The sequence below is a fragment of the Ostrinia furnacalis genome, unplaced genomic scaffold, assembly GCF_004193835.3.
Source record: "Ostrinia furnacalis isolate ACB-3 unplaced genomic scaffold, ASM419383v2 OfSCF5186, whole genome shotgun sequence".
Taxonomy (NCBI): domain Eukaryota; kingdom Metazoa; phylum Arthropoda; class Insecta; order Lepidoptera; family Crambidae; genus Ostrinia; species Ostrinia furnacalis.
The window spans coordinates 305,119-324,764 of NW_021135425.1; the positions used below are offsets into that span (position 1 = coordinate 305,119).

Consider the following 19,646-nt stretch of genomic DNA (forward strand, 5'->3'; position numbering starts at 1 on the left):
ACTTATCGTTTCCATCCTGTATATGGGAAATTGACTGAGTCAGTTAGCGTAAGCACGCATTTTAGTTAGTTTCGGCATGCGTCGCGCATACTTGTGTTTAATTTTATAATTTTATTTTATTTATTTGGACAACCAACGAGACTGCGCCCCGATTGTGCTAATTTGTGTAATATTTCCAATTTGTTCGCGTTTCATCTGGTCACGCTCCATTTTTCATTCCGGCTGATGTGCAATTTGCTATCGCGGTAAAGTCATGTGCAAACAAAGACGAAACCACGGATTAAAGCACTTTCCATTTAAATCCGAACTTAATTTTTTTACTAAAACCTAAAACACAGCAAAATGTTCGTGCAGCGGTGCAGCGTTTGACTGCGTTTGATAAAAAGTAGTTTTCTGTCAGATTTTACACAAAAATGCAGTTACGCTCCGCCCCCTTAGACAAAACGCACTTTTTGATCGAATCGAAAATCGAATCCGTCAAAACTCCATGCAAAAAAGGGGCTTTTCGACCACTTTTCGACTGATTTGCGATTGTAATTTGCACTTTGTCTAGACCCACCGGTTACATTACAACTTCGTATAAACGTATAAACTGACAGATGATTTTCGTTCGTCGTCTAGTCGCGTTGCAGTCGAAAATATTTAGCGCAATCGGGGCGCTGCGCCCATTTATTGCGCTAATTTTAATTTATTTTCAACATCAACTTCTCCATTGGTCCATTGTTCTGTCCATACGATTCTGCGATACGATTGGTCGTTCAACAGCGTACGTCAGCTGTTTTGACCAATCGTATCGCAGAATCAATGAAGCGCGTCTGGATTGGAAACGTTAAAAGTTACCGTAATCAAGGGCTCAGAGCACCGATTAAGGTAACTTTTAACGTCTACAATCCAGACACGCTTCTCGATTCTGCGATACGATTGGTCGTTCAACAGCGTACGTCAGCTGTTTTGATACATAGTTTGTGCTTCAAGTAGGTATTTCGAGTGTGGCCTCCATTTTTATCATTCATGGGGCTAAAGCTTCGACTTGGACAATATTTGCTGCATAGTGTACTTGCGCCATCCGGTCCGAGTTGGATGCTGTGGTAAATTGGCCCTTCTGCTATTGGTCCATGAGTTATTGATTTGTTGTGTTGGTATTGCATCTCTGTTGTTATCGTGTGCAAATGAGAAACAGCGAGATATTTAATTTTTTAAATCTATTCTTTAATCATTTGATGAATGAGGGATCGCCTTTCCCTCCTCCTGTGTGATAGATTTGTTTGTATTGATTTCCATTTCTTGGACATATCGCTGCGCAGCGCACCACCCACGGCACTTTGTGACGAGTGCGCTAGAGAGTAGTTGCTGCTGTGCCGGTCATAAAGTATTCATTTAATTCAGTGTATGCATTAATATCTAAGCAAGATGCGTTTATTAGTTTGCTTTTTGTTACTATTTCAAGTGCCAATATTGGTACTAAGTCTTAAAGACTTTCGCCTTGGTCGAGGAAAAGGAGGCAGTTTAGGATCACCAGGTGGAGATATCAATGAACCATTACCAGCAGCCAAGTGGTTTAAGCAGAGGCTGGATCACTCCAGCGCTGTGAATCTAATCACCTGGAAACAGGTAAGTACCTAGATGAGAAAGTAGGTAGGTACTTACCCCCTCTCCCTTTTTCCAAAGCTCTAAATTTCACTCGCTGTGCAGCAAATGCATATACTAATGTGGGTAGTGTCGGCCGTTTGGTGTAGTGGTTCAGACCGGACTACTATGCCGAGAGGTCCCGGGTTCGATTCCCGGCCGAGCAGAAATTGAAATGATGAATTTTAATTTCTGTGACGGGTCTGGGTGTGACTATGTATAATATTTATGTATTTAAAAAAAAAAAAAAAAGTATTTAAGTAGTATATCCGTTAAGCTAGCACCCATAACACAAGCATTAAGTTGCTTACTTTGGGGCTAGCTGGCGCTGTGTGAAATTGTCCAAAGATTTATGTCCATAGATTTATATTAAAAGGGTACATAGCTCGTAAAATTGGCCCCGTAGATTTTTATTTTTCTTTGCTTTAGCGAGAAAAAATTTTTCCATCCAACACCCCTTCTCCCACCCTTTGCCACTCGGATCAATACTCATGTTGACCCAAATGCAATTATTATCTTTACAATTATTCATCAACAATATATGTATTATTAATACCATCAACAACGGCAGATAGCTATTTGTTATTTTCAACAATGACAATGTTATGTTTTAACTTTTTTTAATCACATATCGAAGATTAGATTCTGTCTATAATTTATTAATGTTTATTATAACTCGCTCAATGTAGGATATGATCGGTCAAGATCACATTTGCTGGTGCTATAGTTGCTATCGGGTAGCTATGCAATCAGACATTTCAGAAAGTCCATTAACCCACTTGTTATTAGTGTTCTTTTAAAAGAACGCTAGGTTTTACATAAATATTTTTACTAATGTGGGTAGTGTAAACAATTTTTATGTGCAACATTTGAAAGATGAGGTGTGTCGCAGTACTGTCCAAGTCTTATAAGTACACTGACGTAAATAACTATAAAGTTTTGGAGCGATAGTTTTGAGATAAATTTATCATGACTGATTTAAGGTAAGTGATAGAAAAAGTGAATTCCGTAACAAGTGGGTTAAGCTTCTGAGAAGAAGAGGGTTGGTGCGCTTCGAGCATAATGATAGTATATTAATGTGGAAAAATTAAATAGGTACACGCTACATATTTTATATACAGGGTGGTTTTCTTATTAAATATTTGTAATTGGTTGCTCGCAGAAATTAGACTTAGTTACATAATGTCATACTATGGTAAAAACATGTATTAGTAGCCAAATCCATGTACTGATATAAAACAAAATTAATAAAATGATTAAAAAATATATCATATACATATTCCTTCATTTTGCGCCGTCTTGCTGCGCCGATCGATACAGCTAAAGGGCGGCGGGGTGCAGGCGGGGCACGGTCGGGTCAATGCGGTGTGTAAGCGGGGCGCGAGGGGCAAGCGTGTCGGCGCGCGGCGCTCTCAAGCATGCGCGGCGGTGTTATCGAATCCCAGTCGCCCTCAGTCTGTTCTCGAAACATGGCGGACACAGAGGATATAGTCACTACGATGGCAGATACGCTGCCTTTGGTGACATCTTCCCGCAAAACAGCTGCTGCTGTAGACCTCGATGTGACATCTTCTCGGAAACCAGCTCCTGCTGTAGGCCTCGAGGTATCGGCTTCATTTCTTACTGAACTGGAATTTCTTTGTCTTCATACGTAACCTAAAATAGTGGAAATTATTTTGCTGTTGTGACAGTACTATCCTCTGGCTTGTTGTCTCATATTGTGTCCATTCAGCTTAAAAGATTAATAGATTATGTTACTAAAGATTATGTCAATATTTTCTGTAAATGAACCACTTGTATGTAGCTCTTGTTGATGATTTAGTTTCCCAGTCATTCGTGCTTATAAATAAATAAATTTTTATCAACGTTAACAAAGTCTTTGTCTTTCAAATTTTTCACTCTGCGCCGCGCTACTGCTCTGATCGATACGATCAAGGGTCGGGCGGGACTCGTGGGTAGCGCGGCGGGTGGGGCGCGCATGCTCGGGATTTTCGCGCATGCACGCCTTTTTTATCGAATTCAGTCGCCATCGGTCTGTTTACGAGACATGGCGGACACAGACGAAATAGTCACTACGATAGCAGACATGCTTCCTTTGGTGACAATGTCATCTTCCCGGAAAGCAGCTGCTGCTTTGGACCACAAGGTATCGGCTTCGGTTCTTTCTGAGCTTGAATTGCTCTTGTTCTTAACCTAACTTAAATAGTAGATTTTAATCGATATTGTGACAGTACTATCCTTTGAATCAATCATCGGGATTTGTTGAATGTTGTCTCATATTTTATGTATTCAGTTTAATAATAAAGGATTGATTGAATTATGATATTTAAATACATTTATTGTCAATATTTTTTGTAAAAATACTTCTGCCTTTGAGATAAATAAAATTGAATAATAAATGCTAAAAAAAGTCTGTCTTTTAAATGTTTCACTCTGCGCCGCGCTACTGCGCAGATCGATATGATCAAGGGTCGGGCGGGACTCGTGATAGCGCGGCAGGCGCGGCTTCAGTCGCCATCGCGATCGGTCTGTTTTGGAGACATTCCGGACACAGACGAAATAGTCGTAATCACTTGTAGTTCTTGTTGATGATTTAGTTTCCCATCCATACAATTTGTACCATATAAATAAATAAATTTTACGAACGCCAAAAAAGTCTTTGTCTTTACAATTTTATCACTATGTGTCGCGCTCGCGCAGCGCGGCCTGCGGTACTGCGCTGATCGATACAATCAAGGGTCGGGCGGGGCTCGTGTGTTTTCGCGTACCTATGCACTACTTTTTTATCATCGAATTTAGCCGCTAATCATCACTTCGTATTCGAGACATGGCAGACACAGAGCATAGTCACTACGATGGATGACACGCAGCCTTTGGTGGCATCCCGGAAACTACACGAAAGTAGAGAATTATAGTTAACAAGTCGTAGAACAAGGCCCAAGTAGTTTTAAAGCAAGATCTTAGTCGAAATCGACCACTTTCTGTCTCATTCCATACAACGTAAAAGGAAAAAAAATCCAGCCAGACTATTAGTTTTGCAGAAATACGTTTATTGACACTTATTAATCAAAATAATGTAACCGATCGATAGGTAGGTATATTTTTTTAAATAAAAATTGTGAAAATATCTATGTCCAAAAAAACTATTTTCGATCCATAGTGCGGCGGGGTTTGGAGGAGGGGCACGGAGGTTACATATGGAAATTGTTAAGTAGATTAGTTTCATTCCCATATTAAGAGAGTCCAACCTCTTACACCATAATAGAGGTAAGCTTGTGGCTATCTAGATGCTGAATGTTTTTTTAAATTTTAGCGCTACTTCGTCAACGATCAATTCTACGACCGCGAGCGGCCAGGGCCTGCCTTTCTCATGATTGGGGGAGAAGGCCCCGCCGATCCTAGGTGGATGGTGGCAGGCGCATGGTTCGCATATGCCGAGAGATTCAAAGCTATAATGTTCAATTTGGAGCACAGGTTCTACGGTGAAAGTCATCCTACAAAGTAAGTTTTATAATTTAACATTGATAGATACACATTACACACTGTATAAATAGCAGTCCAGTGACATTAAAATTATACAGATACTTATTTTCTGTTAGCAGTTGAATAAGAGTAAAGGTCATAAGATAAAATGTGAACTAGCTGTTGATATTTAATTGTTGATAAACGATGGTCGTGTCATACGAGCTGAACAATATAGGTATGGCTTTGAGATGATTAATATGACTCCTTTTCAGGGACATGTCAACAAAAAATTTGGTGTACTTATCGTCGAGCCAAGCATTAGGGGATCTAGCAGCTTTTATTAAGGCTATGAACGTTGAGTACAAGCTGCCTAAAGATCAGAAATGGGTGGTGTTCGGCGGGTCGTACCCTGGAGCCCTGGCGGCCTGGATGCGCCTCAAGTACCCGCACCTCGTGCACGGCGCGGTGTCGAGCAGCGGCCCCCTCCTGGCCAAAGTTGATTTCAGAGGTACCTACAAACCTCTTGCTTTCTACCAAACATCGAATATTCTTAGTCGATCTGCGCATACGCTCATCAACGAGCAATTCGTGCAAGTTAATTGTATTTTTTTGTCAAGTCGATTGGATGCTAAAGTTCTTTCTTTTATACAGAATATTTTAAAATAGTCGTCGGGGCCTTGCGAGAAAAAACTGGTGATGACCAATGTTCCAATGAGGTCAAGTTAGCCCACAACCAAATAACAACTTTGATGAAGACTCAGCCTGAAGTTATCGAGGCGGAATTCCGGTACGTAGTAAATAAACAACTGATGAAGAGTAAAATAACTCTTTTGTTTGGGTGTTTTAATTTTTTTGTTCTTTAGGGTCTGCAAACCATTTTCTGGTGCGTCGGTCAATGACATCAAAAATTTTTACAACTCAATTGCGGATGATTTTGCTGATTTGGTCCAATATAATGAAGACAATAGGATTGGTGCTGACAAGAAATATAGAAATGTGACTATCAATTCGGTAAGAATTATTTTTTCTGTTAGGAAAAACTTGTGCCTCGTAACATACTTACTGCATTATGCATACTTATTTACATTATCGGTTTTTGTTTGAATAGGTGTGCAAGATGCTCACAAAGCAAAACTCGTTGCCTGCTTATAAGAAACTGGCTCAATTCAACAGTATCATGTTGGATAAATCCAACCAAACTTGCTTGGATTACAGTTATAATAACATGATAAAAGAACTGAGGAATGTTACGTGGGGAAGTGACGAGGGTAAGATTTCTATTTATAATTTTATCTAAGTTGTTAAATTTTGTTAAATAAACATTTAATTCACGTAACATATATTTCAGCTCGTCAATGGATGTACCAAACCTGTACTGAATTCGGATTTTACCAAACGTCTTCAGACGAAGTGGAAGTATTTGGAAATAATTTCACGGTTGACTTTTTCATCCAACAATGCCAGGATGTGTTTGGAAAGAAGTAAGACAAGACTATTTTAAATATTCTGAAATAAACAATACATGGTGTTCTATGGCTTTCTGACTGGTTATTTTATTGTAGGTTCGACGGAAAGTTCTTGAAAGCTGCTGTTGATTGGACCAACAATGAGTACGGCGGCTTGGACCTGTCGATCGCTCGCATTGCCTACGTCCACGGCTCGGTGGACCCCTGGCACGCGCTGGGAATGACCAAATACACGGACAGTGCTGCCCCGGTCGTCTACATTCGTGGTGAGCGATGTTTTCAAAATTATAATCGAAATACTTGTCTCTGAGTAGCTTTAAGGGATGGTGGACGACAGCTATGGAACATTGTTATTCTAGAGGATTTAGTTGAAGGATTCTATCGGACTAAAGTCTGAGATAGCTGTGTTATTTGTACTAAAATAAAGATTATTATCCTTTTAACTCACAGACAACATTCTCGCAAAGCGTTCCTGTTTTGCAGCCACGGATCTACGATTTTTTCTAACCAGGGCAAAATTTTACTGTGGCGCCCCCTTCCAGTACACTCAGCACAGTGTTTCACAAAGCACTACCTTCTTTCCATGGCGGCCCGGCTTGCTCCCGAAATTTGATGTTTTGAAATGAATTTTGTTGCTTGTCCTAGGTGCGGCCCACTGCGCCAACATGTACCCGCCCGCCGATAGCGACTCTGAGGAGCTGAAGCAGGCCCGTGAGGCTATTCTGTCGTACCTGGGCAACTGGGTCTCGTACCCCTGACTCACATGGAAGGAGTGCATGATGCGTGTACTCTCCACGAAGTCGCCCCGGGACTACTCCAACGCGGAGTGTGCCAACTTCTACCTGGCCCGCAAGATTACGCTCATCACCGTCTACTGGATGGGCAGCCTCGCCGCGGTCTCGTCCATGCACCACCTGTACGATGTGTTCGCCGCCCAACAAGTCATCCGTATGATAAACCAAGAATAGCCCCAGCCGCCGGCTTTACGGGCTGGGCCGGATGATCCGGCACTATATCTTCGTTTAATGCGATTATTAATGGTTTACTAAACGGTCGATTACAATTTAGGCTCAATCGAGTCAATTTATGTATTAGCAGTAAGATTTGCGCAGTTCGTCAATTACACGACTGCTTGGTTTATTAGATGTATTGTGTAGCACTAAGCATTATGTGTGTGACCTATTTATTGTTTACAGATTCAGACTGTTTATTATGAGTTACCACATTTTTTTATTTTCTATCGCATGATTGGGCGTTGGGAAAAACTATGGCGGCGAGAAAAGGTAAGGGTGGGCTTCGTGGGATGTAGTCGATAAAATGTTGAGGAGAGTAAGGTAATTAGACTGAAGAGTGGTGCAAAATTTATGAGGGTGGAGAATTTTCTCATTTTGGTGCTGTTCTTTTAGAAACATTTCTCTTTTTTACTAGATTTTACAAAAAACTTAGTTATGATTTATAATATTTCCTATCTACTACTACTTGTAAGTTTTCTAGCATATGATGTTCAATATATCGATCAATTTCGATGTCTTATATGCGTATACTTGGCCAAACTGGCAATCGACTTGATGAAATCAAGATTTGAAGTAGTTTTAAGCAGGCAATTGATATTACAAAACAACGTTTTACTGTAATGTTTTTGAAACGTTTGTCTTTGTAATAAGTTGCATTTGACATGGTTGGCAAATCAACCTCGTAGTTATATTACTCCCTGGCTTTTACAGCCATTATTATTAGGATTAGGACAGCCACGATAACCGAACGGTGAACGCGGGTTCGAATATCGCCGCCGATCGATTATTGTGGCGAGCCCACTCGTAACACGAGGGGCTAACTGGGATATTAGTTATTTGTAGAATACAAATGACTAATATTCTTAAAAAATATATTATAAAAAAGGTAAAAAAATTAAAAAAAAGGAAAAAAAATATTTTTAAGTGATTGGAAGCAACTTGATGTGAAATCCAAGTTTATTATGCTTCAGTAGTGTTCAATGTTCAGTGTCTATTATAGAAGAAACCGATTTTGGTGATCTCTTATGGTCGAGGGCGCCTGGCCCTGCGACTCTCGGGCCGCGGTCCGCCGGGCTTGGAAAGTCCATCATCACTGCGATGGCATGCCCTCGCAGGAGACATCTGCCTCGGACACACAGGTGCCTCACCAGCCCGTACGCCCTGTCTGAGGCTTAACGACCGTACAAGATAATCGCATGATTTACTCAATCAATAGTCAATAGTTGTAAGTCTACGAGAACCCACTTCATTAAAGACTTTGTTTTAAATAGTTTTGGAATTGATATCTTCATGCTTAGTATACAATATTATGTTATAAGCTCATTGTTACTTTTACAATATTATGGATTAAGTAAGCAACTTCCTATGTAAGCTACTTTCGTGTAACGTTATGCTTAAGTGCGCCGTCCGAGAATGGAATCTCAAATAAGTTCCGTGTATTTTATTTGCGAAATAAATCTATTCATGGGTCGACATTTGTCTTATTCATCACTCATCCCTATAATAATAGTATTGACTATAAACTATCTCTAAATATAATTAGGGAAGGTCATAGAAGATAATAATGAACTACGGGGTCATAGATAAATGGTATCAATCCAATTTCAGAACTACAGGGTTCACAGGGTACACATGAAAGTAATTACAAGAAAAATATAAATAAAATTTTAACTATTATTTGTTAGTAAAAAACCTTGTTTAAACGTCTCCTAAAATTTTCATGACGGCGCTTGTTACCCCGCACCACCCCCGCTTACCGCGCTCACCACCGAGCACGATCATGCGACCGCCGCCACAGGAGAGCGGGGGGACTGTCCGATAGCTCGCCCGCGTAATATTACCATTTTTTGATTTGAAAATTGAAAATATATTTTTGGCATCAGTCATTAATCTCAGAGGTATGGGGTCATCCACAAAGTACGTCACACGTAAAGAGGGGAGGGGGTCGACAAAGTGTGACATGGTGTGACAAGGGGTGGGAGGGGTCCTAAGTTTCGTGACATCACATTTCAATTGTTTCAAATATTTGATATAATATTGATTTCATAAAAAAGTACTTAATTTAAATGGAAATAAAACTATTTCGGAACTGCTGTTAATTTAATAATTTTTCTATGTGAAATTGCAAAACATGTGACGTCACACTAGGGAGGGGGGGTCTCAGAAATGTGACTACCTGTGACAAGGACGGAGGGGGGCTCAAAAAATCATGAAATTCGTGTGACGTACTTTATGGATGACCCCTATTATACTCGATATTCGATAATAGATACCTCTGAGATGGGCGTTATTTTACAAAACCACACACTGTATTACATTGATGAGTTGGAAGATAGCGTTAGTTAGCAATTAATTTATTGATCCGTAGAGGACAGGCCGCTTGATTGTGCTTTTCAACCTTACTCCATTCGGAGTCAAATCTTTCTATTCAGTAGGTAATGCTATTCAGCTAAGGTCGATTTAAAAATAAATACTTATTGGACCTGGGGCTAGGATTGCCAGGTCCAAAAACACAAAAGCCGGACTCCGTGCTTCACTTGGCCGGACATTTTTCCCTAAAAGCCGGACGGACATGTCACGGGGGGAGGGGGGTGCAATTAGTGTCATAGCTCACGAGTGAGTACTATCATCGGTTGCCCAATATCCTGTACCTCTAGCATGAAGAACTTTCGTCTTCGAATCGTTTGCGTATTCGATAAAATTCGATACTCAGTCTTCGAATTAAACGATAACGTGACAATTTTGATTCTCAAAATTAGTTTCGCACAACCACATCTCATACTAAGTTCAATTTACGAAACGTTCACAAAGGCGCTGTTGTAGTTTTCTTACTAAATGTTTTGATGGCGATTCGAGTACGCAAACGATTTGAACTCGGAAAGTTTTTCGTGCTAGCCGTACTGATGCCGTGCGCTTTATATTATTCTGTGACTCGAATTTCGCCTGGCGCGGCAGCCACATAAAAAGCCTAACAAAAGCCGGACAGGCCGGACAAGACCGTAAAAAGCCAAACATGCCCTACATGATGAAAAAAATTCGTACTCTTAAATGTCCAAGTCTGTTTCTGCAATCAAGCAATTCCGAAACTTGAGGGGTCTCGGACACAATCATCCACCTAGAGTCCTAGACTGAGCAGGTAAAATTGGTGTAGCTGCAATAACGTTATCCTAGCAGAACCAGTTATTCTTGAATAGGTACTGCTGAAACGGCTGAAGGCTCTAATTTCGGGCTCATTTACACCAGTTTATGTATACGAAACCTTCGTTTTCCACAGTGGCCTCTCGAAGGGAACGCACATAATTATTTGCATCATTAGATTTTTGAAAGGAGACAACATTTTGCTGGGATAACGCAGACATGAAAATTGGTTCAGTTCAGTGGATTAAGCAGGAAACTTAACAAACGGACATTCTTATCAACCGACTTCAAAAAAGGAGGAGGTTCTCAATTCGACCCGTATGTTTTTTTTTTTTTTTTTCTATGTTTGTTACGCGATAACTCCGCCAATTATGAACCGATTTGAACAAATCTTTTTTCGGCGTATAGGTAATACCTCAAGGGTGGTCCCATTTAAATTTAATAATAAAAAAAACAACCCCCAAGGGTGGAAAATTGGGGATGAACTTTTTTATACGCAATATCTCCGCCGATTATAAATCAATTTGAACGATAATTTTTTTGTTGAATAGGTATTATCAAAAGGGTGATTTCATGCGTATTTGAAGAAAATATTTCACCCCCAAGGGTGGAAAATTGGGGATGAACTTTTTTATACGCAATATTTTTAATTTTTAGTTTTTTTTGTGTTCACGCATTTGAAGTCGGTTTTATTTTTTTTAAAAGTTAATTATTTTTATTTTCATTCATATTAGTATGGATGGGTCTAGGTAATTGATAAAACAAAGTGTTAAGTAACATTGCATTTATTCTTCGATGTATCACAGCCGTAATATTCGATAGTACTAAATTAAACACAAAATATTATAATAATAAAAATGGAATTGACAACTTCATACTTATGTAGGTACTAGGTATACCTACAATATCAAATATAATAAGTTCATTCTTACATTTACATTACATTTATGTAATGAACCAATAAAACTTTTTCATTTATCCTTATGTTTAAATACTCAATTGCCATGCAACCGGCATGGCAGTTAAATGTTGCGTTTTTCTTTGCATAAAACAGATAATGTTACGATTCGTCAGTAATTTGTCTCTCTTCAGGCATGATTGCTTCCAGCCTCTTCCCTTTGAGTAGAATATCCATAGTGCTGAAACAGAATTAGTAAAAATTTTAAAGGGCTTAATTTTTTTGTTACAAGTTGTTAAACCACAGCGCGAAGGCCGCTTGCGTTAGCTCATCATAGGTAAGGCCGATTTTATTTCTGGCTTGACTAACCTGATTGGTATTAAAAGCTGATTATATAGCTTAAGAACTATCAAACTTTAAAAATAACATTTGGGGATTATTATAAGATACGATTAGTGTCCCAGTATTCAGTCAATAAATATGGAGAAATCGGCGGTCTTTTTATAAAATGCATAGAAACTTAATTCGTCCAAGATAGAAACGTATGTAAGAGGCCGAGATGTAATCCATTGTTTATGGCTCAACAGCTAGAAACTGAAATAATAAGATTCGATGGATTCCATTTAGTCGATAAACTTTAATAATTATATTTTCGCAGGAAACCAAAATAAATGGTTAATTTAATGGCCTGCAGAATTGTCCAACTTAAGTGGGCGGGGCACTTAGCTCGTAGGACTGACTATTAGACAGAAAAGTTCTCGAGTGTCGACAACGGGACCAAAGTCGTAGTGTGGTTCCTATTAAGTGGACCGACGATCTTGTGAAGATCGCGCGAAGCAGCTGGATGCGCAGAACTGGTCGTCGTGGAGGCTTTTGTCCAGCAGTGGAAATCATTTAGCTAAAACTAAGTGTATTTTAAAGTAAAATAAACTTACAAAGACAAAACGAACACGATGACTTGCGTGGTCATGGTTAGGTAGAATATGGAGTTGATGTAGTCGGTCTGCAGCGTGGCCTTGTACAGTTGCGAGTACACGATGGAGGCAAACATGGCCACTGCGTTCTCCATCACGGAGAGGAAGGCGTAGGCTACACCTGGAAACGGAATACTGAATTAACACACACCTTTTTTTCGCGTTACGACGGATTAGCATTAGGCTAGATTTGCTTTAAGACCGCTGCTTTAAAACTACACTTGCAGGCTAGACGAACGATTGAAAATGAATATAGTAGCAGGCTTTAATGAAATCATTATGACCCTCTCACTGGGAATGTTCGATATCTTTGTTTTCCAATGCTCAGTGTTTCTTTATGAGATTAAACGAATTAAAGTTGCTGGATAGCCCGATGGATTAGCAAAGTGAACTGGCAACGGGCAGGACACATAGCACACAGAACCGTAACCGATGAGGCAGCAAGGTTCCGGAATACGTATCGACAAGCGAAGAGTGACTTCCATCCACAAGCTGGATAGATAAACTCACAAAAGTTTCAGGAAGGCGCTGGATGCAGGTTGCTGCCAAGCGGCCAATCTGGAAGTCATTAGGGTAGGAAGCTCAGCAGTAGAAGTCCTATGGCTGAGCGGATGAGATAATGGACTAAAGTCGCTGGCATAGCTCTACGGATTAACACGCTGAAGTGGCGTTGAGCAGGGCGCAGCATGCAGAACTGATGGCTGATGGGGCAGCAATGGGGCTTTTGAAATGGAGGCCACGTATCAGCAAGCACAGCGTGGTACGTCCACCCACAAGGTGGACAAATGATCTCATAAAGGTAGCAGGAAGGCGCTGGAACTAGCTTATCTGGAAATTATTGGGGGAGTCTATGTTCAGCAGTGGCTGAAATGATGAATTCACTTCTCTCCGAAGCCGGCAGCACTTTAAACGTCATGGAGCGAATAAGCAGTGCCACGCTTGAGCTCAGCGCCGCAGCTTATTTTTTCTGCGCTTGCGTCGTTTCGCAATGGGTAGGGCACATAGCACGCAGAAGTGACGGCCGACGGGGCAGCAAGGTTTAGGAATGGAGGCCACGTGCCGCATCAAGATGGGCAGATGACATCATAAAGGTCCTCAAAGCTACAAGACAGGCTGAAAAGATGCTTATGATGATGGATTAGCTGCGTTGCGTTTGCGTTGTTTCTCACCTCTTTCTGAAGCCAGCAGCACCTTGTACTTCATAGAACAGATGGGTTGATGAACTTTAGTCGCTGGCATAGCTCGACGGATTAGCAAGCTGAAGTGGCAATGGGCAGGGCACAGCCGAACTGACGACCAATGGCACAGCAAAGTTCTGGATTATGTTTCGGCAAGTGCAGCGTGGGATGTCCTCATTAAGGTTGCAAGAAGGCGCTGGATGCAGGCTGCTTATTGGCCATTTTGAAAATCTTTGGGGGAGATCTACGTTCAGCAGTGGACATCCTGAGGGTGAAGTAATGATGATGATGAATTCACCTCTCTCCGAAGCTGGCAGCACCTTAGACGTCATTGAGCGGATGAGCGGCGCCACGCACGGGCCAGGCCTTTTTGTTCGATGATAGTTTATTTATGCGCTTGCGTCGTTTTAGCCGCATAGAGCCGATGAGTTAATGAACTGGTCACTGACATAGCCCGAAGAACTGACGGTCGATGGAAAGATATGGCACAAGATGATGACATCATAAAGGTGATGATGGATCAGCTGCGTTCACGTTGGTTCTCACCTCTCTCCGAGGCCGGTAGCACTTTGGACGTCATGGAGCGGATGAGCGGCGCCACGCACGGGCCCAGCGCCGCCGCCGTCGCGCCCAGGTACATCAGCTTCTCGTCCCACGCGTGGGCGTAGATGAAGTGCCCGGTGATGTGCGCGGACGCACCGATCATCACGATCACCTGTTTGTTGAAACACAAAACTTAATAGTTTTTAAAACGTACAAACTGCAGTTAAGTCAAACATTGTGGCCTTATTACGTAGTTAGTTTTTACGTAGAACAGGGACTCCCCAGTTTACCAGAGGCAAATGAACGGTCTGGGCTACACTCCCCACGTTGGCCAGACGGGTTAGGAAGCCCGATTTTCGCATATTTTACTCACTTAGTCTGCTGTCTGTTGGGGTTGGTCCTATTATATTCTGCCGGTGGCAGGGACGAGGTATCAAGATGTCAGGGGGTAGAAAAGTCAATGCAGGGAACTGCTACGTGTTACCTCGTTCCCGCCACCGCAGTACGGTCGCGAACAAAGTTGTCGAACTATACAGGGTGGAAACGTTAAGTGATCTCACTCGATTATTTCTAAACTATACAAGATATTGAAAAACTGGTAACTGATCCTGAAAGTGCTTCATGAGCTCTTTCAAACGGTATCAATATTAGGGTACAGAATAAACTGGATCTATCTGAAAATTCAATGTTTCCAGCTTCCATAGTAAATGTATGCCAGCCACACAATATTAGAAGTGTAATTTTTTTTATTTAATAATAAACTCTTAAAATAAACTCGTAAATTGTATTCTTATTTTAAATTATTCATGCAAAACATTGGTTTTAGGCTTTACTTGCTATAATATTGTCAAGAGATGAGTGTCATGACTGTGGTAGTACTAAATGTATGGAAGAAAGAAACATTGAATTTTTGGATAGATCCAGTTTATTCTGTAACCTATTATTGATACCATTGGATAGAGCTTGTGAAGCACTTTTAGAATCAGTAATCAGTTTTACGATATCATGTGTAGTTTTTAAAATAATGTGACTTTACCAAATGTATGGAAGCTGGAAACATTGAGTTTTCGGTTAGATCCAGTTTATTATGTAACCTATTATTAATACCGTTTGATAGAGCTCATGAAGCACTTTCAGGATCAGTAACTAGTTTATTGATATCTTGTATAGTTTAGAAATAATCGAGTGAGATCACTTATCGTTTCCACCCTGTATAAGAAAAAAGCTGACCTATCAAAACGGTGTCTATCGCTTAACTCAGACAGTGCCTGAGGTATGGGAGCGGGAGGGGTGATTTTGACATATTATTATTATGACGCGAGATATAGATGACCCAAGCTGAACTGTCCCACCAAACTCAATGACAGGGGGGCGCTACCATCGTTCAACTATATGGTTTCCAACATGGCAAAAATCGGAATCAGCGATCCGGTATTGACGGTGGCGCCCCACTGTCAATGTCATGGATAGGACAGTTCAGTATTTTGGAACTATAACATACAAATCTGAAGTCTCACTGCCATTATTTTGACGTAACAAAACACCCTCCCGTGCCGCTCTCATACCTCAGGCACTGAGTTAAGCTATACAGGGTGGAAACGTTAAGTGATCTCACTCGATTATTTCTAAACTATACAAGATATCGAAAAACTGATTACTGATTCTGAAAGTGCTTCACAAGCTCTATTAAACGGTACCAATAATAAGTTACAGAATAAACTGGATCTATCCGAAAATTCAATGTTTCTAGCTTCCATACATTTAGCAAAACCATATAATATTAAAAACTATACAAGATATTAAAAAACTGGTTACTGATCCTGATCCTTCACGAGCTCTATCCAACGGTACCAATAAATAGGTTACAAAATAAACTGGATCCATTCGATAATTCAATGTTTCCAGCTTCCATACATTTAGTACAGCCACAGTCATGGCACTCATGTCTTGTTAATATTATAGCAAGTAAAGCCTGAAACCAATGTTTTCCAATAATAATTTTAAATGAGAATGCAATTTACGAGTTCATTTTAAGTGTTTATTATTGAATAAAAAAAAATTAATACTTCTAATATTGTTTGGCTGGCATACATTTAGTATGGAGACTGAAAACATGAAGTTTTCGGATAGATCCAGTTAATTCTGTAACCTAATATTGGTACCGTTGGATAGAGCTTGTGAAGCACTTTCAAGATTAGTGACCAGTTTTTCGATATATTGTATAGTTTAGAAATAATCGAATGAGATCACTTATCGTTTCCACCCTGTAGATCGTGCCATCCACAACGCGCGCCACCAATTTTTGGTCTCGGTCGCGCGGGGTGCGGGGAGATTGATCCGAGCAATCCGAGCGTCATTATTGTAGTGTGCGTGTGCACTCATGGATGATTTAGCGTGTACCGATAACACTCAAACATTAGCGGAAGAATAGTGATTAGTGGTGCGTCTTCGTGGATGAAACGATCTGTATTAGAGATGGGTTATACTAGGTAAATTTGATACTAGGTGCACCTATTCCTAGTATTTATTAATACTCGATCCAAATACCTATTCCACCTAGTACGTAGTAATTTAGCATACTTGACGCGACTAGTGCGGACTAATCCACGTAATATGACTTTAAAATACATTTTTTTTTAAAAGATACAACCGTAGTATGAATAATGCAATTTGAAATTGAATAATAATTCCTCCCTTCATACTTCAACAGGTTTTGGACTGTCAACTTAAAAGTTGGCGTATTTAAAAGATATCAATTTCATAAAAATATTTACATATTTTTTCTTATTTACATGAATATGGTTTGACTACGTTTGTGTGCGTTTGCTTCGTCGCGCTCAAATTTGTTTGGTCAGACAGAGACGGAGTGAATCTCTACGTTCGCACATAAGCTTAGCGAGAAATACTAGGTGCGCGTAATACACGACTACGGATTACGCAATAAAATAACCTCTATTACTTTGATGGTAGGGTCGGAAATCGTGTAATTTATAAAATACTAGGTGGATCAAGTATTTAAAAATTGGAATAGGTGCCGCCTAGTACTGTAAAATACCTAGTGTGTGGATCTGTTCTAGTAAATACGTCTCATTTCTAATCTGTATAGTACACGCACCGTATCTCTCCAGTTGAGGAGCCTGGTCATCAGCGGAATGCCGCACAGCATCACGACCACGTACGCCGTGCTGAGATACGTGCGGAAGTAGCTGAAGTCCGTCGCGTCCCATTCGAACACTATCGTCGTGTATAAGTACATCACGGGCCGTTCATCTGGAAATATCGAATACATTTATAAAATATTTAATAATGTATAGAACATTGAGAAATATTTATAGGTCGCGCAACGAAAGTTGAGACGAACTCACACTGTTGTAATATTTGAATACACAACACACACCTTACTTTATTGTCGTTCCGACAACGCAATACGTCAGAGCAGATAGCGTAATACATACACAAATCTTTGCTTGTGTTGATGGCCTCAACTCTCGTTGCGTGACCTATAAATTAGCAGTGGGCGGGGCGTACCTCTTTGGAATGTATAAAATGCCATAGATATAAGCAAGAACCAGAGGAAAAGGCGTCTGTTGTTACATCTAGGTTTCGTTAACGTCACTAGTGTCCTTTTAATGTTGTTAACGTCGAAGAAATCCGTGATTGGGTTCTTGACTCCTGCCTCCCTCAGAGTTTTTTGAGCGGGACTGGTCTGCCATTTGAGAAAAAGTATGCAGTGCAGTGTTGCCAGTACCATGAGACACGTGTTTATTGCAAACATAACGGTGAAGGATCTGTTGACCACTTTGTTGAATAACACATTCCCTGAAACAGAAAGTAATGGGGATGTTGCCTGGGTCAAAAAGCAAGAGTTTTAATTAGTCCGTCAGTTAACTTATCAAAAAATACTCTACACGTATTTTTCACTTTTTCAAACTAATGAAAATTTAAAGAGATAAAGCGCCCCAAAGTTCATAAGAAGAGGCCCGTGACGTCAACGCTTGCTTAAAAATGCCGCACGTTGTGACGTCGTGCGCAACTTCAACGCACCATAACTATGTAATTATTTGTTAGATTGACAAATAAAAATATATGTGTCCAATATTTTTTGATATTAAACATTACGGACTAAAAAAATTTTTTTAGGCAACTAGCCTAGGGGATGTTGCCTGGGTCAAAAAGCAAGAGTTTTAATTAGTCCGTCAGTTAACTTATCAAAAAATACTCTACACGTATTTTTCACTTTTTCAAACTAATGAAAATTTAAAGAGATAAAGCGCCCCAAAGTTCATAAGAAGAGGCCCGTGACGTCAACGCTTGCTTAAAAATGCCGCACGTTGTGACGTCGTGCGCAACTTCAACGCACCATAACTATGTAATTATTTGTTAGATTGACAAATAAAAATATATGTGTCCAATATTTTTTGATATTAAACATTACGGACTAAAAAAATTTTTTTAGGCAACTAGCCTAATAGGCTAGTTGTTGCAACGTTACAATACAAGTACATGGAACGCTACGGCTTTGGGCATTGTTCCTCCAAATGTTATTACAATGAGACTCGTAACATTTGTGCAGGTGGTGAAATGAGTTCTCGTCGAAAATTATTTACGAGTAAAACCCAATAGCAGTGTTTCTTACTTTTGTATGTAGTATTTACTAGAACTGTAGTTCACTACATAATTAAACAAAATATTGCATTATTTTTAAAACTGCGTTACGTATAGTTATTTTATTAGTAATGCCACAGATTAATAATAAGTACTACGTACAGAAAGTTTTCTTGGCGAAGGTATTTAAAAAAAATGAATGCTCAATGCTGTCAACAGTATGGTGTGATTTAGCTTAGCTCTAGAGTCAAGCACCGCATCGTTGACATAATGTCAGTGATCGGTATTGTGACGGCGCCATAGGGCTGACTTCGGTAAACTAATGTGTGACGTGAAGTGCCAAACTTCGGAAAATGGCGGTGGAAATACATGATTAATTATTTTATTATTCAGGCAGTTAAATATTGCACAATATTTAATACAACACCGTTTTTTTTCTACTTTCCATCATACATAGTTTATGTAGAATACGCGTGCGTGCGTCAATGGTCGCTCGTGATTGTCCTGTCGACTAGATATCCTAGGAGGTGTCGTCGCGCGTATTTTGTTTTCCACGCAAACTCAGTAATGCTGAGTGGCACCATCTTACTTTAACTATAACAATCGTCAACTTCATGCAAAAACACCGGTAAAATTTATAGTTCCGGTTAAAGTTAAGACGATGCAACTTTTCTTTAGATAAAAAATAAATAAAAAAAAGACTAATGCGTTGTTTAACGGATTAAGTAGGCGGAAAAACG

The 19,646-nt window shown here is 40.1% G+C and overlaps 2 protein-coding genes across 6 annotated transcripts in view; one reads left to right on the plus strand and one right to left on the minus strand.

The window, feature by feature from the left end:
* The first annotated feature begins 1,132 nt into the window (after positions 1-1,132).
* On the plus strand, positions 1,133-9,043 carry LOC114360824 (putative serine protease K12H4.7). Its single transcript, XM_028315642.1, has 9 exons — positions 1,133-1,611; positions 4,940-5,127; positions 5,364-5,599; positions 5,743-5,878; positions 5,955-6,102; positions 6,200-6,359; positions 6,440-6,572; positions 6,654-6,823; positions 7,203-9,043. Exons 1-9 carry the CDS (start codon positions 1,411-1,413, stop codon positions 7,313-7,315), a joined length of 1,485 nt encoding a protein of 494 aa, XP_028171443.1. The 5' UTR covers positions 1,133-1,410; the 3' UTR covers positions 7,316-9,043.
* A 2,434-nt stretch (positions 9,044-11,477) lies between these two features.
* Positions 11,478-19,646, minus strand: part of LOC114360822 (proton-coupled folate transporter) — a 38,834-nt gene continuing 30,665 nt past the window's right edge. For 3 of the 5 annotated variants that reach the window (XM_028315640.1, XM_028315638.1, XM_028315639.1), the window contains 5 exons: positions 17,830-18,120; positions 17,417-17,571; positions 14,305-14,473; positions 12,542-12,701; positions 11,478-11,847 (listed from right to left, as the gene is read on the minus strand). In XM_028315640.1, coding sequence (XP_028171441.1) covers positions 11,769-11,847; positions 12,542-12,701; positions 14,305-14,473; positions 17,417-17,571; positions 17,830-18,120 — 854 coding nt within the window. In that variant the 3' untranslated portion in view covers positions 11,478-11,768. The remainder of the gene's footprint in view (positions 11,848-12,541; positions 12,702-14,304; positions 14,474-17,416; positions 17,572-17,829; positions 18,121-19,646) is intronic. The other 2 variants (XM_028315637.1, XM_028315641.1) reach the window with 1 other exon arrangement.

What these genes read in the sequence shown, in the direction of transcription:
- LOC114360824 (XM_028315642.1), top strand. Translation starts at nt 1,411, where the DNA reads ATGCGTTTATTAGTTTGCTTTTTGTTACTATTTCAAGTGCCAATATTG. An exon ending in GGTGAAAGTCATCCTACAAA is followed by an intron (nt 5,128 to 5,363) that starts GTAAGTTTTATA and finishes ACTCCTTTTCAG; the next exon opens with GGACATGTCAACAAAAAATT. An exon ending in GGCCAAAGTTGATTTCAGAG is followed by an intron (nt 5,600 to 5,742) that starts GTACCTACAAAC and finishes TCTTTTATACAG; the next exon opens with AATATTTTAAAATAGTCGTC.